General features: G+C 41.5%; 1 protein-coding gene across 5 annotated transcripts; it reads left to right on the forward strand.

Moving 5' to 3' along the window:
* Positions 1-423: 423 nt before the first annotated feature.
* LOC119657487 (lethal(3)malignant brain tumor-like protein 3) lies at positions 424-27,835 on the forward strand. Of its 5 annotated transcripts, XM_038064412.1 has the most exons (6): positions 424-653; positions 1,252-1,581; positions 14,439-16,667; positions 16,722-17,253; positions 17,316-17,487; positions 26,397-27,835. In XM_038064412.1, the coding sequence occupies exons 2-6, from the start codon at positions 1,324-1,326 to the stop codon at positions 26,989-26,991; spliced, it is 3,786 nt and encodes a 1,261-aa protein (XP_037920340.1). In that variant the 5' UTR covers positions 424-653; positions 1,252-1,323; the 3' UTR covers positions 26,992-27,835. The 5 variants fall into 5 exon arrangements, with proteins under 5 accessions (XP_037920340.1, XP_037920359.1, XP_037920373.1 ...); XM_038064431.1 differs by lacking the exons at positions 424-653; positions 1,252-1,581 and adding an exon at positions 1,732-2,005; XM_038064445.1 differs by lacking the exons at positions 424-653; positions 1,252-1,581 and adding an exon at positions 2,033-2,286.
* Positions 27,836-27,963: the final 128 nt, after the last annotated feature.

Consider the following 27,963-nt stretch of genomic DNA (forward strand, 5'->3'; position numbering starts at 1 on the left):
CTTGTTGGCTTGAAATAATACTAAACAAACGACTGCTTAATATGTTGAAATAAGCTTCAGAAATGCATACGATATTCTTAGCATGTATTCTTTCCAGTTGATGGTTATTTCCGTTTACTCACCACACTCACCCTCTCGACGTAGAATATTTCCCTCCAAAATATCGTTGAATACACTCTCCTGAAAAGTATCGTGTATAAGAAAAGGCAAAAAAGGATTTGTGAGGAACCTTGCATATCTATTTGAATGCATGTAACTGGCAGGAATTATTAACGCAAACCAAATTGTAAATCGAGTCAGTTAACGAATTCACCTTCCTAGCCAAACCTCTCAGCGTAATAGATCCCCAACGTATCCAGCACTAATTCAGCGCCTTCTAGTACGGCGTTCGTTTTCCGCTTTTACTTTGACGATTCTCGCGTGGTGAGTTTCGCATGCTCGTACAGTTCTTCCTGCCAAAATAAATTCCTGCCGCAACGTTGATCGTGTTGCCTCAATCGCAACAGAAGTCACGTATAAAACCTGCAGGAGAACGGAATCATTAGTGCAGTGGTGCTCATACTTGCAATTGTTAATGAAAGTGCCAAGTGAACTGAAGTATTTCAAGTGTTTGACGGTGCTGCGCCTATAGACGTTTCAGTCGCACTATTTGGGTAAGTTTCGGAATTGTTTACGTTCTGCATTTTGGGAACGATAGAAAGTACGCTCTGTTGCTTTTAGACTAAGTACTTTATTTGCTATGAAACAGTAGTACACTCCGCGGTGCAAGGTCATCAATATTTGCCTAGAAAGAATGCCAGGACCGCTGCGGACAGTTCTCTCTGTATGAGATGACGGTTTGTCATAAGTTGTTTTCCTCAGTTCCCAGAAAGCGGACCCAATTGTTCAGGGGTTTGCAATAGTCCCCACTTAGGGTACGTGCATTTGCACTGAGGGTGGATGCGATCTTTGCGGCAAATAATAATTTTAGTTAAAAACGACGCTATTGGATGACGTTTTACCGAGAGATGGCACTGGGCGCGGTGGTCGACAGTTGTTTTTCACCGCACCGCGAATTCGTATGGCATGCGAGCGCCTGGCCCAGGAGCAACTTATTTCGCCTCTTTGCAAACTCCCAAAGTCTTGTCCCGCGAATCCAACCGCAGTTGTAACATTTTGCCGGCATTCTCGAAAAGCGTGTAGTGTTCTAACTGTTTCATTATGTAATTAGTGGGAATAAAGTGTTTCGCTCGTTTGTTATCGTTCTCTTAGGCTCAACGGCGTCGCACGGATTGTTAAGAAGAATTTTGGTAAACGGTGCGCGAGGCGCCGAGAAATCGCGAAATGGAGTCTTTGAAACCCGAGATGCCATCCGCTGGCGCAACCCCAGCGAATCGGGTGACTATGGCCGTTCGTTGCGACAAACCAATCCTTGAACTGCCGAAACTGGTTCCCGTCACAGACCCGAAGCCCTCAATGGAATCACCACAACAGTCCATGCTGAGGAAGTCAGTTACTACGTCAACAACGGCAGCAGGAGGGCAGCCGAACTTAGTCAAACTCGTCCAGAAGACCATCCCCATCAGAACGATCCAAGGACCGGTGAGTATTTCGCTTTGTTTATTGCCTATGAGTAGTGAGTGTTTCCCTAGGGACTGGTACCCTCGACCAGTGTTTGTTTAGTTGCTATAAACGCTGTTTGCCTCGCAGCGCGACTATTATCACAACAGTTGCGTTGTGCGCCAGTATCTTCGTTTCTGGTGTCGAGTTTTTGCTCGTTCTTCTTTACTTCGACTCTTTATCAAATCACAGCGTCCGCTTGACATATTCAACTCGTGTTGGGTCCCTTAACGCCAAAAGTAGTAGCTCTGGCTGTGGACAATTATTCCCGCTTGTTGTCCACTCATTTGCTTAACACTTGCCACACGTTGCGGACTGACGAGAACAAAATTGGAGATCATGTGAACTTGAGTGTAAACTAATTGACGTCGCTTCGGCCGAGGAGAAAGTATCGTTACATTATGCGGTCAGTGTGTTCTCTGCTGTCTTATTGTTTAAGTTACATAACAGAACGCTTCACGATCCCACTTGGCATTTTGATTGAGAAAGTGCAAGTTTTTTGCACGCAGCTCACGCCTTAATGTCGTAGTTCGTCACGGTCAGTGTGTTTTGTCGTTGTGTTTCGTGAATTTAGAATCGAATCGGCCGCTGGGGGCTTGTATTCTATGTACCTATCTAGCGGCGTAAATTCATCCGAGTTCCTATCGGCTCCATCACTGTCTAATCAGTTTTTATGATCGGCGATGGGTGTGTATCCCAATCTTGCTACCGTTAAGTTGCGTGACGCCTGCCTTGTTTTGACAGCTCGCGTGTATATTCAAAATATAGATCTCTCCACGCAACAGCTGTCCCGAAAATAACTTTGAAGCAGTTGACCCTGACAGGTATACCCTTATTCGCTTCAGTATTGTTGGCTTCGAGGCATCGTTAACTCGAGTGAAGGCCGGAATTACTTGGTAGACAGAGCTTCAGAATATCTTCATCAATTTCGCCGTGAGTTGAAAGCTAGCTTAGACATTATCAAAATAATAAAAGAAAATTACTTAAATCAGCAAACATTACATTTGAAAACGAAGTATTAACGTTGCTCTTGTCCGTAAATTGCATTTTGACTGTTTTTGCTTCGCAGAGGGGCAGTGGATTTATTAGTGTGGTCGTGACATTTCGAGTCTCGCGGAAGAACAAATCAGAATGAGAAATCACGTTTTCAAAAAATTAAAATGGCTAAAAAAATTTAAATTAATATTTGGCACAAAAAACTCCTAAACATAGATTTTTGAATTTTTTAAGTCGCTCAAATGCTTATAATCCTTATCACCCTGTTCGTAATTTAAGGAAGAAACAACCCTCCACTGTGAGGTATACAAAATCTACAGGATCACTCGTTCTATTTCTCTTCTATTATTTTTTCGGGTTTTATAGAAAACAAAGCTTTATCAAAATCGGTACTGTCTGTCACATGTTCTTTTCTCAGGACGACTGCACCTATTTGGTGGAAACTGTGGACACTCACGCATGTAGTGAATAACATTGTTCTATTGTATATTGGGTTTTTTTCACCCTATGTAGTTATGCGGGGTATCAAATGAAAGGTTTCGATTAGTACATAGCTCCAGTTCTGACATTTAATACCAAATAGAGGAGGAAGTGTACGGAAGCTAGAAAATTATCATTTCTTTCACGGATCCATTCTCAGAAACTACCCAACTGAAAAATCAGAAAAAAAATCTCGAAGCTGCCATTATACGGTCTTTAGGCATAAAAAATGTTTAAATAAAGTAAATAAATAATACACAGTGGAATCCTCATAATCCATACATCGATTATTCGTATTTCCGCCTGATTCATACAAATCGGCCGGTCCCCAAACCTAATTTTCTTTATTTTGCGCTCCCGATGTTTTTCTTATGTTTTATTTCCCATTCCTCTAATATTCTCCTGTTTTCGTAGGTAGAGTATTTGAGCGGAGTTCCGTAACGGTAAGCTGTCGGGCTACCAATTGAATATCTCCGTTTGACACACTACCTTGGCCTAGCCTCGCATTTGGGAGCCTGCAAATCAGGGAATTTTCACTTTTAAAGTGAAGGGTAGGAAAACAGTTCAAGAAGCTATCTTCCATTCGGTCCCACACAAGAACCTGAACACAATGCACCAAACAGCATCTTCCTGGCAACTCATCATCATCTACGGCGCAACAACCGGGAGCCGGTCTAGGCTCCAGAAATTTCGGTTTTGCGCCGAGGTCTACCAATTCGATATCTCTAAAAGCTGTCTGGCGTCCTGACCTATTCCATTGCTCCATTTCAGTCAGTAGTTGTCAAACCAACCGTTCCAACTCTTTTTGCAGCCGAGGCCAAGTATGTTTGTGACCGTATTTATGATAACGTTCTTCAGGTGATTGTGAAGAACATTGGTTGATGCTTCATCCCCAGGATCTCTGTTGACTACGGTTATTGGCTTCAGTGTCCTCACCTGATTGTCAGAGGGGATTCTGGATGGTATTGTTATTTGAGTTCGGAGCGCTATGCCAACGAGATAGCGACCCGAGTCTATATTAAATATATAAATCGTTATTCCGTTTTCGTTGCCGCGTTCGTCGTTGTGTTGTCAGTCCAGTCCGAGGCCCCTTTTTGGCTTCGTAACAAGTTGTTTTCCGTGTAGGTTTGTCAGTCCTGCCCAACCCCCAACCTGGAATACCAGTTGGTACAATTTGTCCCATTTTTAGGCGCCGGAGACTCGCCTTCATCCTTCTCCGTCTGCAGATTTTCGTTAAGAAAGAGCTCCCAGCGGTCACAACGTGGAGGTGGAGATACGGTTTGGTAGTAGGGCTGTTGGTGTTGGTTCAACAGGCGACTCCCCAGGTTTTTTGCTCCATCGTGGGTACTAATCCACGTTTCGACCTGGGATCTATACAACTGTTGGCAACTGTTGTCCGTTAATGACTCCTGTGCATCAACTTAAAGTTACCGATGAATCTTATCCCAGCTTCCACAAGAAAAAGATGTGATCGGCGCTGTCCATCATTGCAGAACACAAGGTGAAGGAATCGTTCTTGCGCCAGTAACACTGAAAACCTCCATGCCTGGTTAGAAGTTGGGCAGGGAAATAATCAATCTCATCATGTTTCCGGTTCAATCGCGAACCTAAATTGCAGATAAGCTGTTTCCTGAGTGTATGTTGTCGTTCTTCACGAACAAGTCTCTTCTTTTGCACTTGCCAATCGTTTTACGTTCCTTGGCAAGGAGAATAATGGAAGTCATTCCCGCGACCACCATCAATATCGATTCTGAGACAGCGCGATAAGTAGCCACCACCCCCAAAGCTCCTCGTCTCTATGATTGCACAAAGCAATTGCAATACACCTCTTCGGCATAATCATCAGCCTAAACCTGCACGCCATAGAACAAAACGGGATACGTTGAATTCATGGAAAGACCTCTCCTGCTAAACGGCCCCAACGTTTGTCACGAGCCGATTTAAGGCCGAAAGTCCACTTGTGGCTTTGTTCGCTGCTACTTTGGACAGAGATTTTCTTCTTAGACGAGATGACTACTTCGGTATTTTCCAGCGCAAGACTGAAACTATAAGTATCCGCTCTCCCATCGCATCAACATGCAACTCCGCTCTGCGCCTATTCAAAAATACAGTGAGCGAAATTTGCTTAGCCGCACAGAGTTTTTTATCAGTATGAAATAAAACAGAAATGCATTGATAAAGTAAATATACAAGTTTTTAATTTAATAAAAAAAAATACACTAAACCTTAGAAATTCATGTGCCAAAGTGAAGTAAATCAAAATGCTAGCCATTTTCGAAAATGAAATTTGCTTAGTTGCACTACAATTAATTGTGAAAATATCGAAATGTGATCGATCGTTTTCAGAATTTTGAGTTTGAGTTTTTGAGTAGATGCAGCAGAAAATTTATTAACTTTCGAAGAGTCTTTAAGTCCAAATCCAACCACACTTGCAAAATTGCTATTTTTAAGTTCGTTGCTGCTAAATGCTATCAACCATTTGCGTGAACCGCTCTTGCTAAAATGCCTTAAATATTCCATTAAAAAAATAGTATTGAATGAGACTTTCTGCCTTCATTTTGTTTATTATAAAACACAATTAGAGTTTTCCGTAATAAGAATTTAGTCCCCATATCATGATCGACACACGGTTCAGTCTTGAGGGGTAATTTGCACGCAGATCCTGCCAATAGCAGCTACGTTGATTAGATCTAGATGAATTCTTTACTCATTTGAAATAAAGACATTATGCCACTTTTGGGTCCAGGCCATATAATTTTTTACATAATCCATAATAATAATCCTGGCAGCTTTGTGAGAAGATGTATGCTGGGCTTTTTTTCCATTTGGTGTTTTAATCCGCACTGGAAATCTATTGCACTCGATGCTTTCTAATTGAAAGTTGCTTTTTCCTTGAAAGTGTTGATTTTTCGGCGGGATATCTTCACGTTTCCTGCAAATTTGAAGTGGAAATGAAACATTTGTCAACCAATTTAAAGCAGTTTGGTATTACTTCCTCCGATCTATTAATTCGGCGACAAATTTCACAATTTGAATGCCATTTTCTTTTAAAACTGCGATTTGGCTTTTTCCACTTCTTCTAAGAAATATCCCCTTGCCATTTTAATATTTCGCTTTTTATCATAGCCTGGAATACTCCTGAGAAATTAGTCTTTCCGAAATATTTGCAAAATACCAAGAATTGAAGAGAACTAACCGACGCCTAGAAGGCCACTGCGACTAAGCAAATTTCGCACTTACAGAGTGACATCGAATGCATATATTGAAATTGAAATAATTAATTTTGTTATTGCACCATATGAAAGCTAGGCGTCAGAACATAATGTTACATAAATAAAATTTTGTGTGCTGGTGTTTTACCGTTACTTTTTTGGACATTTCTGTATGCGGCTAAGCAAATTTCGCACACTACCATATATGTCCGACTTTTCTGACATGTTGTCTCTTAGCATACTATCGTAAGAAGTGTTCCAAAGGTCCCATCCCTGGAATGCCTAATTTCGCCACCACTGTCCTAATTTTGACGCTCTGATGGTCAGCTTCTCATAGGTCAGGGAACAAACTCTTAGATAACCCCTCAATATGTGCAAAAGGTAGCCCAGTAACTTGTCCACGACACCGAATTGATATTCCTGGATTTTCAACAAAAGTCTTCCGCGCTCTTGCGATATCGGTTTGAGCGGTTTTTGGATGACCAGTGCATTTAGTCTCTCCAACTGATCCAGTCTCCCCGAACTTTTCAATTAATCCCTTCACAGTTGATGAAGTCAAAACACTATTCCGACCATATTTTGTATATTTCCATTTTTACTACTAAACTGTCAACTGCCTAATTGTCTTTTTAAGGTTTCCAGCACTTTACTGCACAAATAGCTGAAAATTCAAATCTTGCGTTAATTCTGGGGTACCCTTTTAGATCGTGGATTCATCTGTAAAAAGTATGCGAACTCTTGTATTTTTCTTTTCTATCGTGGAGCTTTCGTCGATTAACCTTTTACAAAAACTTTTCTTGCCTTCAATGTTCTTTTCGGTTAGAAGTGGGTTCGTTGGCCTCACATATGCATGTTTTCCCCACGGGCGGCGCCTGATGTAATCTTTCGCGATAGTTCTGGGAACATTTTACCTTGACGCCCTTGTTCCGACTCCTACTTTATCCTTGATCAGTATTCTTATTTTTGTCTTATCGCCCGGTTGGGGCACTTGCCGCCTCCCACTTTCTTTCTGTTCTTCAATTTATTCTTGAGCTCTCTGGAGCCACGAAAGGACAGCCTTTTTGAACCACTAAGCAGCCGGCTAATGGAAGCAATGCTGCTGCTCTTTTGATGCAGATTCTGAATTCGCTGTTGTGTCTCTTTCAGCAATACCATGTTGCTAGAAAATGAAATAAAAACTCCCCCAATTTCTAAAAAATCGAATTTTTGTGAGCCACTTTTATCCTGAATTTGTTATCTTCCGGGAAATATGCTTGCCATAAAACCATCAGCACTTTTTTAATTCAGGAGCTACAGCTTGGATAATTTTAATTTTCGGCACTAACTTATTAAACTTCGCTTTTGTATAAAAATTTTCCAACTTCATTTTTCTGGATTGTTGCGAAAAATGAGTACATGGTTGAGCACTAGTTGCCTTTTTATTCTTTAGTTTTTGAAAAACTTCCCAGAAACACGTAATTAATGGCCTGTCAAAAACGTGCATAAATTTACTTATCTGAGCATTCAAAACAAAATATGTTCCTAAGGTTAATAGAATATGGGTTTCAAAAAAATTCTGCTAATTCAATTTGCCACCATGCATATTGTCTTTTTCGGTGTAGTTTTTTATCATCAAGGAAATTTTGCAAATGCCTGAAATAATGATAATCGCTTGGTGCCAGCTCTCGCAGTGTCTGACGCGTTCTTTAAGCGTAAGCGGCCACATACAACAACCTATTGACCAACACTGATCGCTTCTGGTCAACCATTTGCTTTAATCTGGTTAATTGTTGGCAATAGAGGTAAGAATTGAATGATTGGCCAGATGCAAAGTTCATAGTGGATGACTTCAAACTCGATCAACACACTGCAAAACGTTCGTAGTTAATCCGGCCTTGACGATCATTTGCACCAGCTCCTCGTAATGGGATCATGATCCTTTACGCCTGTTCTCGAATGTTGCACATTTTTCATCGCCAGCTAGTATCTGGGACCGCTGGGACTAAAGCTTTGCTATTACATTCAGTGCTACGTTGGGTCAATAAATTCCACAAATTTGTTGGCCAGCCTTTTCACTTTATTCGTATCGGTACTGAAAAATGTATTTTTTTTACCTCAATTTTGGAACCCTATAACACACAGTTGACTTCAGCAAACATAAAACTAGCAAATAACATTTTCTGAAGCGTAATCATCATCATCAACGGCGCAACAACCGGTATCCGGTCTAGGCCTGCCTTAATAAGGAACTCCAGACATCCCGGTTTTGCGCCGAGGTCCACCAATTCGATATCCCTAAAAGCTGTCTGGCGTCCTGGCCCACGCCATCGCTCCATCTTAGGCAGGGTCTGCCTCGTCTTCTTTTCCTACCATAGATATTGCCCTTATAGACTTTCCGGGTGGGATCATCTTCATCCATACGGATTAAGTGACCCGCCCACCGTAACCTATTGAGCCGGATTTTATCCACAACCGGACGGTCATGGTATCGCTCATAGATTTCGTCATTGTGTAGGCTACGGAATCGTCCATCCTCATGTAGGGGGCCAAAAATTCTTCGGAGGATTCTTCTCTCGAACGCGGCCAAGAGTTCGCAATTTTTCTTGCTAAGAACCCAAGTTTCCGAGGAATACATGAGGACTGGCAAGATCATAGTCTTGTACAGTAAGAGCTTTGACCCTATGGTGAGACGTTTCGAGCGGAACAGTCTTTGTAAGCTGAAGTAGGCTCTGTTGGCTGACAACAACCGTGTGCGGATTTCATCATCGTAGCTGTTATCGGTTGTGATTTTCGACCCTAGATAGGAGAAATTGTCAACGGTCTCAAAGTTGTATTCCCCTATCCTTATTCTTGTTCGTGTTTGTGTTTGACCAGTGCGGTTTGATGTTGTTGGTTGATTCGTCTTCGGTGCTGACGTTGCCACCATGTATTTTGTCTTGCCTTCATTGATGTGCAGCCCAAGATCTCGCGCCGCCTGCTCGATCTGGATGAAGGCAGTTTGAACGTCTCGGGTGGTTCTTCCCATGATGTCGATATCGTCAGCATAGGCCAGTAGTTGGGTGGACTTGAAGAGGATCGTACCTCTTGCATTCACCTCAGCATCACGGATCACCTTCTCGAGGGCCAGGTTAAAGAGGACGCATGATAGCGCATCCCCTTGTCGTAGACCGTTGTTGATGTCGAATGGTCTTGAGAGTGATCCTGCTGCTTTTATCTGGCCTCGCACATTGGTCAGGGTCAGCCTAGTCAGTCTTATTAATTTCGTCGGGATACCGAATTCCCTCATGGCCGTGTACAGTTTTACCCTGGCTATGCTATCATAGGCGGCTTTAAAGTCGATGAACAGATGGTGCAACTGTTGTCCATATTCCAACAGTTTTTCCATCGCCTGCCGCAGAGAGAAAATCTGATCTGTTGCTGATTTGCCTGGAGTGAAGCCTCTTTGGTATGGGCCAATGATGTTCTGGGCGTATGGGGCTATCCGGCCTAGCAAGATAGTGGAGAATATCTTATAGATGGTACTCAGCAACGTGATACCTCTATAATTGCTGCACTGTGTGATATCTCCCTTTTTATGTATGAGACAGATTATGCCTCGCTGCCAATCGTCAGGCATTGATTCGCTGTCCCATACCTTGAGCACAAGTTGATGAACCACTTGGTGTAACTGGTCGCCTCCATATTTAACCAATTCGGCTGTAATTCCATCGGCTCCTGGCGACTTATGATTTTTTAGCCGATGAATTGCACGGACTGTTTCTCCTAAACTTGGTGGTGGCAGTATTTGTCCGTCGTCTTCAGTTGGCGGGACCTCCAACTCGCCGATGTTCTGGTTGTTCAGTAGCTCATCAAAGTACTCAACCCATCGCTCTAATATGCCCATTCTGTCGGAAATCAGATTTCCCTCTTTGTCTCGGCAGGATGAGCATCGAGGTGTATAAGGCTTCATCCTGCTGACTTGTTGGTAAAACTTCCGCGCCTGGTGCGGTTGCTCCCTGTACTTTTCTAGTTCACAGACTTGTTGGTTCTCCCAGGCTTCCTTTTTCCGTCTGTGAAGTCGCTTCTCCGCTCGACGGAGTTCGTGATAAGTCTCTGCGCGTGCCCGCGTTCTTTGAGAATGCAACATTACTCGGTATGCGGCATTCTTCCGTTCCGTTGCTAGCTTACATTCATCGTCAAACCAGCCGTTCCGACTCCTTTTGCGGCTGGGGCCAAGTATATTTGTGGCCGTATCCATGATAACGTTCTTCAGGTGGTTGTGAAGATCATTAGTTGACGCTTCATCTCCAGGTCCTCTATTGACTGCGGTTATTGCGGCATCCATTTCCCTCTTATAGGTGTCGCGGAGGGTTGTGTTGTGGATGGCTTCAGTGTTCACTCTCACCTGATTGTCAGAGGGGATTCTAGGTGGTATTTTTATTCGAGCTCGGAGCACCATGCCAACGAGATAGTGATCCGAGTCTATATTGGCCCCCCTATATGTTCTGACATTCATCAAGGCTGAGAGGTGGCGGCGTTCGATCAACACGTGGTCAATTTGGTTGAAAGTGGTCCCGTCTGGAGAGGCCCACGTATGTTTGTGGACCGCTTTCCGCGCAAACCAGGTACTTCCAACAACCATTTCGTGTGACCCTGCTAATTGAATAGTCCGCAGTCCGTTATCATTTGTTTTTTCGTGTAAGCTATGGGAGCCAACGTATCGCCTGAATACGGGCTCCTTCCCTACTTGGCTGTTAAAATCCCCAAGTATGATTTTGATATCATATCTGGGACAGGCTTCGAGGGTTCTTTCTACTGCCTCGTAGAAGGTATCCTTCTCCGACTCTGCAGTCTCCTCTGTAGGGGCGTGAACGTTTATGAGGCTTATATTTCTAAACTTGCCTCGCAAGCGCAGAGTGCATAGCCGTTCGCTTATACTTTCAAAGCCGATAACAGCAGGTTTCATTTTTTGGCTGACTAAGAAACCTACTCCGAGCACATGGTTTACTGGATGGCCGCTATAATATATGGTGTAGTGGCTCTTCTCCAGGAAACCGGTCCCTGTCCATCGCATCTCTTGCAACGCTGTTACATCAGCCCTATATTGGGACAGGGTATCGGCTAGCTGCTTATCAGCTTCATTTCTGTACAGGGAGCGCACGTTCCATGAGAAAATGCGCAAATCGTTGTTCCTTTGTCGTTGCCGGGTCTGTCGTTTTAATATCCGTCCTATCCGAGGCTCCTGTTGTGGCTTCGTAACGGTTGTTTTCCGTGTAGGGTTGTCAGCCCTACCCAACCCCCAACCTGGAGGACCAGTTGGTACAATTTGTCCCGTTTTTAGGCGCGGGAGACTCGCCTTCATCCTTCTCCGTCTGCAGCTTTTCGTCAAGAAAGAGCTCCCAGCGGTCACCACGTGGAGGTGGAGATAGGGTTTGGTAGTAGAACTGTTGGTGTTGGTTCAGCAGGCATTTCCCAGGTTTTATGCTCCATCGTGGGTACCAATCCACGTTTCGCCCCGGGACCTATACTACCCTTTGACCACCTGAAGCGTAATGCCATCGTTTATCGCCGATTTAGGATGATCGCATCGTGAGCTCATGAAAGACATTTAGCGGAAACTACTCAGAATTTTTTTATTCACTCGATATTTCAGGGCAGTTAATGACATACGAGTATTTTAAACGACGGAGACAGTTATTGACGAAGGTTTGGAGCTTACGAACAACAGTGGTGCCACTTTCTGTGTACTGCTTATATAACGGGGGTTCCGTTTATGATGGTTAAAATTTTAATTATAGTACAGCTTGTCTGAAAAAAATTGGTGTTTCGTTTTTCGTGAATAGTGTCAAAAAGCTTGACCTTCCCAAAAAATCACAATTTCCCACTCCCTCAATCATTTCATCTCAGATTTGGAAAACCATTTTCGGAAACAACATAAAATTTCTTATATGAAGATCAAATATTCTAATTTCATAATAAAAAGAACGAAACATCGCTCACATCCGATTGGACTGCTCCGCGCTCTCCAGGAAGAAACATATCACCCAAGGAATAACATCAGGTCAATGAATCTACTTGAAAGAAAAAGAAATGTGTTCCGTAATCGGATGCAACCGTACAGCTGTCCATGTTAGCTCAAGAACATACAACTCAATGCAAGTCGATAAGAAAAAATTGTGCCATACCCCGTCAACCATACTTACGAACAATTGCTCCCGCTTCATAGCAATGCTTCAATGCTTCAATATACCCATGCTTTTCTAAAAAGCTGGTGTATCTAGGTCCCCTGATATTTGGTAGAATTTGCGAGAACATTGCCTGCAACGGTGAAGTGGTTTTCTTCTAGCTATTCCACATGCACTTTAAATATTAGTCTATTGTCAACCATTACTTTTACGTATTTGACTGTCTTTTTGCTTCTGATGATCTGCTTTTTACTTGTATTTTGGTATATTTCACGTTTTTTCAGCTTATTAAAGTGGCTTTCGCTTCATGATTAGCGGGTACTGCTCCGGTAGTTCCAAATCAGTCTTGAATCTTCATTTGCTGTTACCTTATTCTCGTGAACATCCTTTGTCATAACATCTACAGCAAAGACTCCGCCAAATGAATAACTTTTACTCCTTCTGTTCGAGGCAAGCATAAGACCCCGCTGTGTATAATCTACAGTAAGAGTAGGCCGAGTACCGATTCCTAAACGACCACGCCTTTGGTCGCTTATGTTTTTGCATACTTTAAACAACTCATCTTCTGTGAGTTAGCTGATCCGATTTGTATTCAATCTTTGCGGGAACAGTGCTTTCAATATTGATCTGAACATGGTTTTTAGCTGACTACTGTTTTTAGCATTGATACTTCTCACGCATTGACAGCATGCTGATTCAGTCAGCTAGTTTGACACTTGACTGTTGATCCTTGGTACATGCTGTTATTATATTCTTCTTATATTTATATTCTTCCTTTTTTAATCTGTCAATGTAGGATCAATCGCGCAACACCTTGTCTTAGACAGGGAAGGAAGAACTGGCAGAAGTAATGCCAATGATCGAGCTCCTGCCGGTTTTACGATATGTATTCGTCTCCCCGTTTTTCGAAATTCCTATTTTCAAAAAGCAAATTTTTCAAGTAGCCCATGTCGTCTGATGTAAGTAGCATGATACCCTACGTTGAAGGCACTGCTAATAATTACCGAAGCTCTAGTGTGTGTGTCGCTCGCTATTTTATCTATCATTGTCCCTAATTTATCTATTACCTTTTTGTTTCAATTTGTAATTCATTTAGAAATTTAGAATTTAAACGTACCATGATTGTGTGCATACTTCAAGTTTGATAATATCAGAAAAGTTGATAACGAAAAATCCGGTAGGATGGATAAGATCCTTGTTAGGATTATTACATATCGGATGTGCAATTACCAAAGCTCGTTATATGATGGTTAATCCCACGATTCACTGTCGACTTACCCCCATACACATAAAGGAAAGGTGCAATGTTTTTTATTCAACGAATATAACCATGTGGGGTACTAAATGAAAGATCCTGATTAGTACTTTTCACAAATATTAGTTTTGTAATTGGTTTCGAAGAGGAGGAATGCGGAGTTCGGAAAAGAGTCAATTACTTGAAGGAAAATCAGAAAAAAAATTATGGTGGTTCGTGCACATTGTACCTAGGCCTCAAAATACTCTACTCAAATACAGTTAGTAATAGTATATGATTACATTTTGGGAGTTTTCTGCGAACACGCCTTAAGTTCCTCTTAGATCAGGCATCATACTGGATAGCAATCCTATTATTATGAACGAAGTTATAGTAGGTCACTTGAGAATTGAAAAGTCAGCACCACATTGAATTGAATATTGAGTATAGTCAACGTACATACACTACGAGTTATCTGTAAATAGACCCAACATCTACCCAAGTATTACATAAAAAGTCAACAAAACCTCTAATCTGAAGCGGCGTGTTTCCGGTATCCGACTTGTTTGTTGTTTGTTTATTGTGTAATAAACCCCGGTGAACTAACAGGAACTGAACATAGAATTATAACTATAAAAATTGTAATTAAACTAAATGGCCGTTACAAATTTTCAGTCGACCAGTAGTGAGAACCTCCTCTATAATTTACCTCTTAAAAACATTCCCTTACTTAATTACGAAAACTATATTTTTCATTTTTTTCTCATTATTTAGAATGGGAATCTTATCGTTCAAGGACCGAAAAACAAGATATTGTCACTTCAAATAAAAGGAACGAGTATAGCGTCTCCGCAGCTGGTTCCAATCAACTTTCCCAATGAAAACAAGACAGCTATGTTAAAAGTGTCTGGCGTCACATCTTTCCAAACTCATAAACTTGTCCCAAAAGAGACTTCAACAACAAAAGCCACTGCTTCAAAGCATTTGTTCTCGAATTTGAAGCATTCTAAAGATGTTATGATGACTTCAAAAACGCCTTCGAAACAATCAACATCTTTAGTAAAACTCACAACGCAAGACACACAGACTTTATTCAAAGTACCCTCGAAGGAACCGCCCCCGGCTTCCAAACTATCACCTAATATCACGTCATCGTTGCCGACCGCTACTTCACAAGTAATTAATACACTGGTATCATCGAAAGCTTTGGAGATAAAACCAATTACAGTCACTGATTCTCCGAAGGCGCTCACGCCAGCACAGGCGGCAACAGTTCCAATCACACAAATTACGCCTACAAATTTGCTAACAAAATTATGTACGACAAAAGCGGATACAGGTGATTTGGATACAGTTACAATTGAAAAGAAGACTGTGAAAAAACTACAGCCGACTAAGTTAGTCCCCTCAAGAAAAGACTATGGAAGTAATGTCGTATTTACCCCAACATCGACCTCTGGCAATAAAATGATCAGTTTACAAATATCAAACGGAAGGCTCTCAGATCCGAATGGCCCGATTAAATTGATATCAGCTAACAACCCTGTCACCAAAGTACAACCAGAGAAATTGGTCGATAAACCGAATTCAGATAAAACAGAGTCCCCAGCATTAGATTCTCCTCCATTGCCACATAAAGAAGAAGTCGAGAAGTCACAAAGCAGTGCTTCGAGTATACCGCAACAAACCACGGAGCAAAGTGCACCGGAGGAAGAATCTGCCGTACAAAATAAACAAATTAAACGAAAACAGCAATCTTTGCTTCGTAACAAAACTATTGAGGACCTCCAAAGAAGTCCCCGCACTAAATGTCGTTCAAAATCACTCACTGTTTTCCGCAACAAATTAAAACGCCAGAAACGGAGATTGTCTACCGCCTCAGACAGTGACATAAAGAAAGTGAACCGTGTGAAGCTAAATACAGCTTCGTCTCTTACAATCAATAAGACTCCGCCAGAAAACCAAGTCAACAAACTGCTTTGTCCAGAAAAGATCTCAACAAGCAGCGATTCACTGGGGTCTACGTCTCCGATTGAGGAGAAAGTCGCCTCTGTGCCGATTAATTTTGCTCCCACAGAAATTATCGAAATGAACAGTTCTGATGACGATGATAAAACAGCGATAGAGGAACGCATAAATCGTTCCTCCCCACCGACAAAAGTGGGTGAGAATGAGATTTACAGCTGCTTGAATTGGCATGATGGAGTAGGTTCCTTGAAAGAGAGCAGCTTGCAATTCCAATTCAACGAATTTGGCCTTATCGAAATATTGGAATCGGCACCAATAAAAACTGAACTGGACTGTCATTATGAGAAACCGATTTTCGAAAGAGAAGTTAAATCACAAAAAACTCTAGATTACAGCAATCCGTACTTCTGTAAAGGATGCAATTGCAAAGGTGCAGCTGTTGACTTTTTGACTCCAGAATTTTGTAGTAGAGAATGCATCAGGAAATACAACAGGCGCTTGGGTGGTAATGTTAGTAACTTTAAGACCACTAAGAAGTACACAAATCGGAAAAAGTGTATAATACCTATGGAAGATCTAGATAGTGACCCTCTGGAGATAAAGTCCGATCTCTCACTTCTTTTGAAACCAAGCAAGTTCTTTTCATGGGAAACATATCTGAACGCAAGCAAAGGAAAGCCTACTCCTATCGAGTTGTTCTTGAATCCATTCCCGTGCAGTTCAAATATGTTCCAAGTTGGAATGAAATTAGAAGCAATCGACCCAGAGCATAGTTCAATGTTTTGCGTCTGCACAATCGTGGAGAAAAAAGGCTACCGCCTCAAACTTAATTTCGATGGATATTCGAAATATTACGACTTTTGGGTGAATGCAGACTCCATGGATATCTTCCCGCCCGGATGGTGTGCCAAGACGAATCGAACTCTACAACCTCCAAGAGGAACCAGTCCGCTTTCATTCAATTGGCCAAAGTATTTGACCCAAACAAAAGCCCTACCAGCCCCCAGAAATTTATTCACGCATCTTAACTCATCGGTAAGTGTGTTTTTTGTTGAAAAAGTATATTTCTTTACTTATAATTCAATTTAGTCACAGACGCACGGATACAAAGTTGGCATGAAAATCGAAGCAGATGATTTGCGGAATTCTGGCAAAGTTTGCGTTGCTACAATCGCCGACATCCTTGACAATCGGCTACTCATTCTTTTCGATGGATGGGATGACAGCTACAGCTATTGGATTGATATCAATTCACCTTACATTCATCCCGTCAACTGGCATAAAAAGAATGGTTTTTCGATAGTCCCTCCACCTGAATATGAGGAACGATTCTCGTGGGGAGCGTACCTCGCAGAAACAGGTGCCGAACCTGCCACGGAAGACTTATTCAAAACACGTGATCCTGTCGATTTTAAGCCGGGATATAAATTGGAAGTCGTTGACAAACGTAATCCTGCCCTTATTCGCCCAGCGAGCGTCGTCATGACCGATGATTATGAAATTAAAGTGCTGTTTGAAGGCTGGCCCATGGAATATGCGTTTTGGATAGAAGACGATAGTCCAGATATTCATCCAATTGGTTGGTGCGAGATTACAAATCATGAGCTAGAACCACCACCAGGTACATTTGACTTGTAAATTCATGATGAGTTAGTTGCTATGTATTTTTTTCTTCAACAACAGAGTATGACAGCTTACCATCGAGATATGACTGCAAATTTCCCGGATGTCGGGGTATTGGAAACGCACTTCACCCTGAACTCGATTATCATACAAACATATTGTCCTGCCCGTACGAAACTGCAAACTGGTCTAAGGAAATTGACAAGACAGGTCGCCTGAATAATTTCAACAGGTAATTGCTCCAACTTAATATCTATTAACAGTATTTGAAGCTAGTTGACATTCCATGCTCACTAAGTTCAATACACCTAGAACTAAAAACATTTTTATAAAATTTAAACATCACTACAACCATGTCCAAATTTCATTTCCGCTTTGCTGAGATTCACGTAAATGCATTTTATGGATATTCATTATATGTTCAAAGTTGGGGATGCCGATTTCATGTGTTTTCTAATTTGTGGACGTGTTTGTATTGAAACAACAAAATTGCATAATCGCAGAGCTGAAATGGTGTTAATGATATAAATTATTACATAGTCGGCATTAATACAATCTATGAGCGATACCATGACCGTCCGGTCGTGGATAAAATCCGGCTCAATAGGTTACGGTGGGCGGGTCACTTAATCTGTATGGATGAGGATGATCCCACCCGGAAAGTCTATAAGGGCAATATCTATGGTCGAAAAAGAAGACGAGGCAGACCCTGCCTAAGATGGAGCGATGGCGTAGGCCAGGACGCCAGACAGCTTTTATCGAATTGGTGGATCTCGGCTCAAAATCAGGATGTCTGGAGTTCCTTATTAAGGCAGGCCTAGACCGGATATCGGTTGTTGCGCCGTTGATGATGATGAATACAATCCTCAAAATTCTTAGGAATCTAGTAAATAGCATTTCTATAATTTCTATAATACTAAAAGTAAGAAAGAAGTTTCGCATCTTCATGGTATGGGGCAGCAACCAGATTGGACGGTGATTTAAATATTCTACTGGACTACCTCTCTTTTTCAATATTAGAACTGTGGTACTTTCTTACCTTCCTGAATAGCCCGATTGAAGAATTTACTGAGCCACTGTGTTGCGTTCCAACTCTTCACTTTCCAGAGCTCAGATGCGATGACCTCAGGTTCTGTTGCTTTCCCCAATTTCATTCCTTTTAGTACTTCCTCGAGAGTCTGTGCTCCAGTTTCATTATCATACACCTAATGGTGTACAAGTTGCAAGGCCAAACCCAAATATCCATATCCAATCGCCAAGTGGGATTACGTCCCGGGGCACCAAACACATCGCAGCGTCTAAATTAAAAACTGATCGACTTACTGAACTTCATATCCGACCGAAGGAAGATAAAATCTAAATTGCCGCTATATACATTATACGAAGAAATATGTATCTAGACGTCATCTAAAATTCTTTTCAATAATCAAAACATATGGGCTGCTATTTCAAACTCCATGCCATGTGCCGATGAAATGAATTCAGCCGAAATCACAATAAAGGGGATATTTTCATTCTTTTGCAGCTCTATAAGGAAAAACATCGATTAAGAATGCGATTCGTCGTGGATCTTCCTTCTTGGTCGCGGAATTCGGGTCATGACTTCAACACTCCTTGCTGTCAAACCTTTTTTTCATTCTTAGCTTCTGGTTTGTAGTTTTTGCGTAATTTCATGCAATATCTCTGGTATTTCACGTAGATTCTTTTGTTGACAATTAACAGATCAGCTGCCAGCGTTAATCAGTCTCATTGGGATACATGCGTTTCTTGAAAAAATTATTTCACAAAAAAATTTACAATAAAATACGAATAGGAACATTGAATTTCAATCTTGTGGAATAACTTGTGCTGTTCTGCACCAAGTGCTTTTAGGGAGACCCACTCGTTGGCCATTTTGTGTTCTCCTTCTTAATGTGTAAACTGTCCACTACCACTTCCATGTTCCGATCACATCACATACAGGTGAAAGGCCAAGTTCTTTGCTTGAAATAGTATCAGGTCAGCGTACTCCGAAGATACGTTGCAAACAGGTGTTCACGAAGCCTTGGAGCTCTTGAGTGGCACGGGGGTCAGTTTCCATGTGCTACTCCCACGCACAAAACAGTTCTATCCATTAATGCACATGTGGAGAGTGCGATGATCCATCAGACTTTGAGTTTTGGTTTGATTGGGATTTATCTTTAGTCCAACTCTTCTTGCCTCCCTTTCCTAATCCACAGCCATTTAGCCAAGGACCATGACCCGGTAAGAAAGCAAAGAGATGTCATCAGCGTAGTCGAAAAATATCATAATACATTGAACTTCTCCTCGTCCTACGAAAAGGACAGCATTAAGAACGTCACCGATAACAAGCAGAGATAATATCAGTGACAAGATGCAACCTTAAGGGACTCCGCTTTGGACATCAAATTGTTCTGAGATCTCGAATCGGCGCAGCACGTGACATTTTATCTCGTTGCCCTGACAATAGCTATTCGTTTCTCCGGATGTCGTTGATAGCTGTCTTGAAATCGGTGAAGAGCAGCTGCAGCGAAGATAAAAAATCCAAAATGATCCATTGGGTGTTGATGTGGTCAATGCAGGAGTATGGGGAGCGGAAGCCAGTTGGCTCTCTGTCGATTAAGCTTTGGAGGTGCTCTTTGATGCGTTCCAGAATAATTCCAAAGAACACGCAGATTCCTCTCCAATTGTCACCCCCAAAACGGGTGCTCTTTCTTGGAATATTAATAATGGTCCCCTCCTTTCACTCTTTGGGAAAGGTCTCAGATTCTCAGGATTTCTGTATGAGTGGAAGTAGCAGAAACTACTGGTGCAGCGATAAATAACTCCGCGGGGAGACTGTCAAACCCACCGGCGTTACTTCCTTTAAGTGCATTGATGACCCAGATAATTTCTCTTCGGCTTCGGAAAACAATCCATATCGGCATGTTACAATGACTAGCCATTTCTACCACAAGAGGCGGAACTTCATCTTTTGTGATACGGTTAAGAACCGTGGTGAAGTGTCCCTTCCACCTCTTCAGCTTCTCGTCATCGTGGATGAAGAGTCGACGTTAACAGACATTAGTCTGTCTAATGTTTGATACAGACACACAAAAAGAATATGCCTTTGCTTGAAAGTCTTTTCTCTTCGCAAAATAATACTTCAAGTTTGAAAAAATCTTTCGAGTTTGCATGTTATGTATGTACATACGTTTTTGTTTACACCTGCAACGTTTTTTAATTTTCTTATTGGATATTAAATTCGACTCCACCATACATACGTATAACATGATCAGTTCGTTAAGGCGCTAAGTAACTAACAGTTCGATGCAAAGAAAATATCGCACTCGCAGTTGGAAATATTATTCCAAAAGAATTTCGTATTCGTACTCAGAAATATTTCTGTAAATATTAAAATACTCACTTTTTCGAATACGAATATGTTCGTATTCAAAGAAAGTCGTCATACGAATTTATTCGTATTTACGAATACAAATATGTCCAACACTGCCTTTGCTACCACTTGGCTTTCCATAGTACAAAAACACATCGCCATAAGTGCGGCAAGAGGGAGAGAAGTACTCCTCAGAGACCCACCGTCTCACTTCGCTTAGGCCCATCAGACCACCAGGCTTATATCGTTGGAATTCTCCCGCGGGTTGTAGAAAGCGAGTTTTCTGGGGAACCTCGATACCGTTCTCGAATAGGGTCCTAGAGTTATTTTTGTATAGAGCGTCGCTTTCTGAACTTCTGACTGGAGGCACAAAAGTAATTTGATCAATTTGGATGGGGAGAGTGATTTATGTGAATTTCGCCTGATTAGATCAATTAGCTGATGTTCGTCGTTGGTTGCAATAAAGGATCGACTTTACATCGCATGTTACAATGCAGTCGAGAAACGCATCGTTATTGTTGCTCAGAGTGAGACGCTGCTTCAAAATGATGAAATTTCTTGATTTTTATTCTATTCGTATGCCAGCATTTTTGTATTTTCTTTTTTCAAATACATGCACGTGATTGGTAACCTTCGAATATATTTCGCCTTGTTCAAACACAAGCTCCTGCATTGCGGTCGGCTAGGGCTCTAAATTAAATTTTGAAATCATTTAAAATCTAAGTAACACTGAAATAACTTTCTGAACAACCTAATAGTGACACTTTAGTTCTTGATCATTTAGTTTGGTGGCAACTTTATTGAACACTTTTGAAATTGGATTAAGTAATTCTTATAGTCAAAGTTAATTGAGCGTCAATCTCTCTATCTCGTTGCCATGCGTTCGAAACATAGATAGTCGTGGATGTTTGTGTTCGTTTTTGTGCTGTCTTGTTGCTGTTCTGCATTAAACGTGATGACAAAGCAACTGAAATACCGACTGATAGAAAATCAACATGACAATACAAAAAAGAGATTGTAAATTGTAAACGGAAAGTATCACTTTTGAAGATACAACGTTCCGCTATAGGCAGATCGTGTGAGGAGTGGAGTGGTGCTCCACCACTACACTGAAAATATGTTTACCTCTTGCAATTTTGCTGACGTCTTCCCGTGGACATCTTATCAGCAGCGAAAGCTAGGTATTCTCATATTAGACGTCATGAATGTCACTGATGGATAACGGAGATCTAAAATCGGGGCCACAACTTGTCTTCGATGGGTTAAAAGCTAACTTATATAAAGGGACATGAAAATCAGGGTCCTTGCATAGGGAAAACACCACGACCCGAACAGAGCAGAGCTGCATGCGACCAGGCGCGTTTCATGGGTTGCGGATAATGACATGACCTACCGGGTCAGCTACGAATATCGCAAGTTAATCTTGTAAATAAGTAGCTGCGGACAAGCAGAACATTTCCGTTTGTGTTCGTCCTTCCTTACCTGTTCTTCCCTTTGAGGGGAAGTAAACCTCCTTAACAAATCCGTAACCTGGAGTGAAGAAATCGGCACGCCTATCGGATGAATGGCAGTGATGTTACACTGTATTTCAGCGGCTCTCCTCGAAATACCTTCCCTACCTTTGGAGGTAATCATATGGGGCATTGCAACATTGGGGCTCTGTTGCGGGGTTGACTGCCTCCACAATACTCAGGGGAACAAAATTGGGGACATACTTAACAATTTCAATAGGATCCCACGGACACGAAGACAGCACCCAATACGATTAAAGGTCGCTCAAAAACATCAAAGTGGCTCTTCGCCCTTGGATGTTTTAGCGATCAACCGCCAGGGACGGAAGACCTAGGCGTCGTATGGTTTGGTGGAACAAACTCAATATCGCCTATTGCCGTGTCACGGATTTGGAACGCAATCCATCAGGGTACAGATATCAATCACATGACGCGTTCATAACCCAATTTTCGGAACTAAGTCATGTTCCGGAACAGAACGTCGTCAACCAGTACCGGGTGATAGTGAATAACAACCCAGTGGCCCTACTAACTAGGCAACAAATCTTCCAAGAGGTTTCGCTTGAGCTCGATTTGGAGTTATCAACTTACCTGTAAGGCATTCCATGAACCCGGTAGTCAGGAGCTTAGTAACCGAGGATGTCGACCCAATTTATAACGAGGCTTTGACCGCATTAACAGAATATGCTGAGATTCTCCCAGACGCTAGGCCAAATTCCCTAAACTAAAGTTTACGGCAACTACTAAAGTCATTGCTGCCGCTGATAGAATTTTGGCTGATCTTTTGGCTAACGAGATTACTGCTGCAGAGGTTCACAGCCTGATCTACGTTGAAACTGCCACGGTTATACGCCTCCATAATCAACATCATGGAGCAATAACAGTTGTATGCGCAAGAGGACTTTACCGTTCTGGGTATTTCGACTCAATAAAAAGTCGAAAAGTTGAGAAAGAAGATTGGCCATGTCACGCAAGCACTTCTTGGAAATCCATCACCAAGAGTGCATAAATGCGTTGCGAATATCATTGGAAACTACCATCCATCCAATGATGTGCCAATCGAAGAAATCCTCGAGGTATTGAAGCAGAAACTTGCGCTATGCTCCAATCGCATCTATAGGTAACAAAAGAGATTTCAGCAATGGACAGACAACACCTTGTTCTTCTAAAAATCTCAGCAACTCATGTCGGATCTGGATCTGGATGTGACAGAAGACTTCTGGAAAAGTGTTTGGAGTGAAGCTATTCGTTGCAATTTAGAAGCAGTATGGCTTCCACCTGATATTACTGAAGCGGAAGGAGTTGATGATATTGACGCCAGGAGTTGATGATATTGACAACTTCTGGCTGAAGCGGTTCGAGAGCACTCACAGGGCAAATCATTTTAATCAGATGATTGTCGATCCGAAATTAGTTCCAGAATTTTTCACCCAGGGTGCCTCTTGTCCTTCAAAATGTCGACCAATTACTTGTCTTCCTACCATCTACAAGGTCTTCACTTTAGTTTTGTACGCGAACATCTCAAAACATCTTCATGTTCATAAATTGATAGCTGAGGAGCAAAAATGATGCGTTAAAGGCTCCCACTGTAAAAAACAGCTTATAATCGATAGTACACCAAAAACGAATTATCTCAACAGTCTACATCGATTATAAATCAGCTTTTGGCTCCATATCGCACTCGTGGTTACTACAAGTGTTACGCTTCTACAAAATCAGCCCGAATGTGGTTCTTCTCCTAAGAACAGTAATGAAGAATTAGAGCACGAAGCTTCCGGTATCCTCACAAACATCAGGAGAGATACCAATCAGGTGTGGCATTTTCCGAAGCGACTTTCTAAGCCCCGTGTGATTTTGCTTGGCTTTGAATCTTTTGCATGAAAGCAAATACGGATTCCAAGTCAAACATGCCACATTGTCGAAATGTACATTGTATGCCAAAGACGAAAACCAACTTCGCTCCTTGCTGGACATTACCATGCAGTTCAGTAGGGATATCGGAATGCAGTTGGATTTGGAGAAATGTCGTATAAAGACAACTGTTCGGGGAAAACACACCGACAACGAAGGATGCGACCATAATAACATCCAAATTGAGGGTATGGATTCGGACGACGTCTACAAATACCTCGGCATGTTGCAAGCAACTGAGCTGTTCGGGAAAAATAAAATCATGACAATTAACACCTTCGCCATTCCCGTCCTTCTATATACTTTCGGTGTGATACAGTGGAATAATACGGACAGTAGAGCTCCCGAGAAATTGAGAATCACCATCCCACGTCATCATAGAGAAAGGGGGATATTTGATTTAAAAACATTACACTACAATCAAGTGCATTCTCTTCCTGAGTTTTTCTTCGAGAAACAATCCTCTAGCCAAAGATATCAGGCTGCCGCCATGGCAGATAATAAATTGTTTCCTTTGATCTTAAAAAGCAGAAAATAGGATCCCATATCGAATGTTACTTCAGTCCAGCGGAAGATCGACATGTGGGAAGAGAAACCCATTCATGAAGGTCATATCAAAAATTTGTTATTGCCAGGCGTTGACATTGAAGCCTCCAACAAATGGTTAAGAAATGGTGTACTTTTCTATGAGATCGAAGCATTCCTAACTTCAATTCAGGATGCTTCGCTCCCAAAAAAAAATGATAAACGATACATCCTTCATGACTCCTCAATCACCAACTCCAGTTGTAGGTTATGCAACTGTGAAGAGGCGACCACCCAGCACATAACATCTGCGTGTAGAATGTCGAGCAGTACCGAGTACACCAATCGTCATAACTCCGGGGAGCAACTTACTCTCTTTTTTTGGTCCACGAACCCCTCGTTTAGAGCTTAGCACCCAAACTTTAAAAAAATGTCAGGCGATGACGGTTTTACGGTTTCTTACCAGGCCAGAGGCAAATCGTCAGACGCTGCCTCACCTCTGCCCTGGAAGCAGCGTGACCGAAGCGGCTCGCAGATGTTAAGTGCTCCTTTATATAATTGCAGAACACAACAAGACTACAAATCATCATCGCCTGACATTTTTTAAATTTTGGGTGCTAAGCCCTAAACGAGGGGTCCGTGGACCAAAAAAAGAGGGAGTAAGTTGCTTCCCATTTAGTCCAGTCCGGCATTAAGTTGATGCGGACTTAGGCCCCCACAATTCTCAAAAAGAAAATATTACAAATTGCAAAAACAATAGACGGCTGTGACTCAAACAGTCCAACTGAGTAACTTATTTAATTAATCAAAATAGGTGCCACTCGATTCAAAACACTTCTCCTAGCGAGATATAAGAGCGTGGATGCCAGTTTCGTAAAAGTTCAATTTTCAGGACTTGATAAACTCGTCAAAGACGATATTGATGACCTCTTGATTCCTCAATTGCGCCAAAAAATTATCCAAATGCTTAAAAAAGTGCTAGTCGGTTAGCGAAAGGTCCGGTGAATAGGGTGGATGAGGTAGTCTCATTTTCATATAATTCGTTCAACGTTTGAACCGTTGATCTGGATACACGAGGTCGTGCATTGCCGTGAAGGAGTATCACAAAATCTCTGTTGACTAATCTCGGCCGTTGAATACTCAATTTTTGGTGCATTTCCTCGAGTTTGGCACAGTTTTTTTGTGCATTTATCGTTTCTCCAGGTGCCTAGAAAAAATAGTCGATAACACTACAGTCACCATTACCTTCTTCGGATGTAGGCTCGGTTTCGGTATATGCTTCGGTGGCTCATCAGCATCTAGCCATTGTGCTGATCGGCGGCGATTGTCGTATAATATCCACTTTTCATCACATGTCTCTATTCTGTGCAAAAAGGGATTGTAAGGGCTTGCGGAACCCCAACTTCACTTGTTTGCCAAAACGGCCATTTCATATGCAACGACCTAATACTTTTGTGGGATGACCCACTCTGGTTCTAACCGCCTCATATGGAAGCATCTATGGAAGGGGGTCCCTTCCCGGTAGTTCAAAGTCATCATTAAAAATTTGCACACTGCGCGTCAATGGAGCACGCTTTAACGTGATGGAATTTGAAACAGAGGAATGGAATGGATGTAGAGGAAGTGGATGAACTAGCAAGTTGATGAAATAACCCCTCTCTTAAACCGGAATTCTCTCGCTTCATTTACTAGGATTTGTTTTTAAATACATCACTGTACATTCATTCGGAGAAGTCTGAAAAAGAAACTCTGAACTGTTATCATATGCATTTACACACATCTGATTTTAATAAAAATACGAACATAAATTATTTGCAGATATGATACTAGTGCCATGTTGAACAAACCCAAGGAAATTATTCCACGAAATAAGCGCAAGGCCGACACTTCGCCGCGCCCGCATATCATCGCCAAATTGCCAAAGCATCAGATGCAGGTGCAACACTCACTCCTTCAGCAGGCATCACTTCAAGTTACTGGATCAACAGGCATGTCTTTGCTAGCGAACAAAAGCAACAAATCAGAAACCAACATTGACACAATCAACATTGCACGACATTTATTATGCGACTATGGCCCGCGTTTACAGCAAGTCTACCCTCTATGGAAGCAGAATTCCGAGTGTCTAGCGGTTAATTTGTCAGAAAACAAGGATCACAGTAAAAATCCACTGGAATGGAGCGTGGACGACGTAGCTGAATATATTAGTAAGTTACCACGTTGTCAAGCAATAGCACAAGAATTTATCAAGCAGGATATCGACGGCTCAGCATTCCTTTCAATGCGTCAGAGTGATCTCACCGAATTCATGAAAATTAAACTAGGACCCGCCATAAAAATCTACAATCAAATTGTACAGCTACGCGAAGAGGTTGTGACCCGATTCATGACTGGCTCATCGAGAGTGAGTTAAGTCTTAGTTATAAGACTTTTTGCATTTTTCTTTTTCTGCGAAGGGAAGTTTTAACACCAGCTGCAGTGCAGCTTCAGAACCATTCCGACATATGATTGAGTTGTATCCCCAAATTTGCATGTTAATTTAATCTGTGCGTAACGCACTTTTACACCAATGCATGCAACTTGTAAAATATGAAAGATTCGGAACACCAAATAGAAACCACTTGTTGATGGCATGCTATCAGTATTTCAACTTCTACTGAAATATTATTATTTTTTATTTGAAAGGATCTCCACGATGAAAAAGAAGTTGAGATTTTTTATTTAGAACAATTGTATTAACATTAGCACATTCGTTCAGATTATCTAGAAAATTTACAAGACTAGAATGAGATCTAAACGCTGCAATTTATCTGGCAAACAACATATTATCTACAATCAAAAGCTGAGCATGAACAATTACACGTGTTTAAACTTCCCTTTGAACACACAAATGAACATACTAGTATGCAACTATGAATATCATGCGTTCCCAATGATGTACGAAAATTTTCAGTTATTTTGCTCTTCACCCAAATTGTTTAAAGAAACAAATCAATGTTCTTCCCGTTGTTTATTTAGCTTATATCGATAGCATCTAAGATATTCGATTTAACTTAGAAGATAGTGTGATTATATTATAATCGTAGCATAGAATTAACTTGAAATGTTACTTTTCACTTTTTTTATTAAAATATCAAGAGAACAAAAAGGAATATCCCAACGTTTGGAGTTGTTTAAAATATGATGTTTAAAAACCCTTTTTTCTCAATATGAAATTTATATTTTATTTGAGTCAATAAATATTCATTATTTATTTATGAATTGATTTTCTCTTCGGATATCCATTTGGAAATGAATGTAGCTGACAGTCGCACACATCTGTGATTGGCTTGGATAACGGCTGTGAAGTTTTCAGGGCACCACGGTCATGGTTAACTTCAAACTA

Source organism: Hermetia illucens, chromosome 1, assembly GCF_905115235.1.
Source record: "Hermetia illucens chromosome 1, iHerIll2.2.curated.20191125, whole genome shotgun sequence".
Classification (NCBI taxonomy): domain Eukaryota; kingdom Metazoa; phylum Arthropoda; class Insecta; order Diptera; family Stratiomyidae; genus Hermetia; species Hermetia illucens.

Bases quoted from the DNA above. Each gene is read 5' to 3' on its own strand.
- LOC119657487 (XM_038064412.1), top strand. From the start codon at position 1,324: ATGGAGTCTTTGAAACCCGAGATGCCATCCGCTGGCGCAACCCCAGCG. The intron at 16,668-16,721 runs GTAAGTGTGTTT...AATTCAATTTAG, and splicing joins TCACGCATCTTAACTCATCG to TCACAGACGCACGGATACAA. The intron at 17,254-17,315 runs GTACATTTGACT...CTTCAACAACAG, and splicing joins TGAGCTAGAACCACCACCAG to AGTATGACAGCTTACCATCG.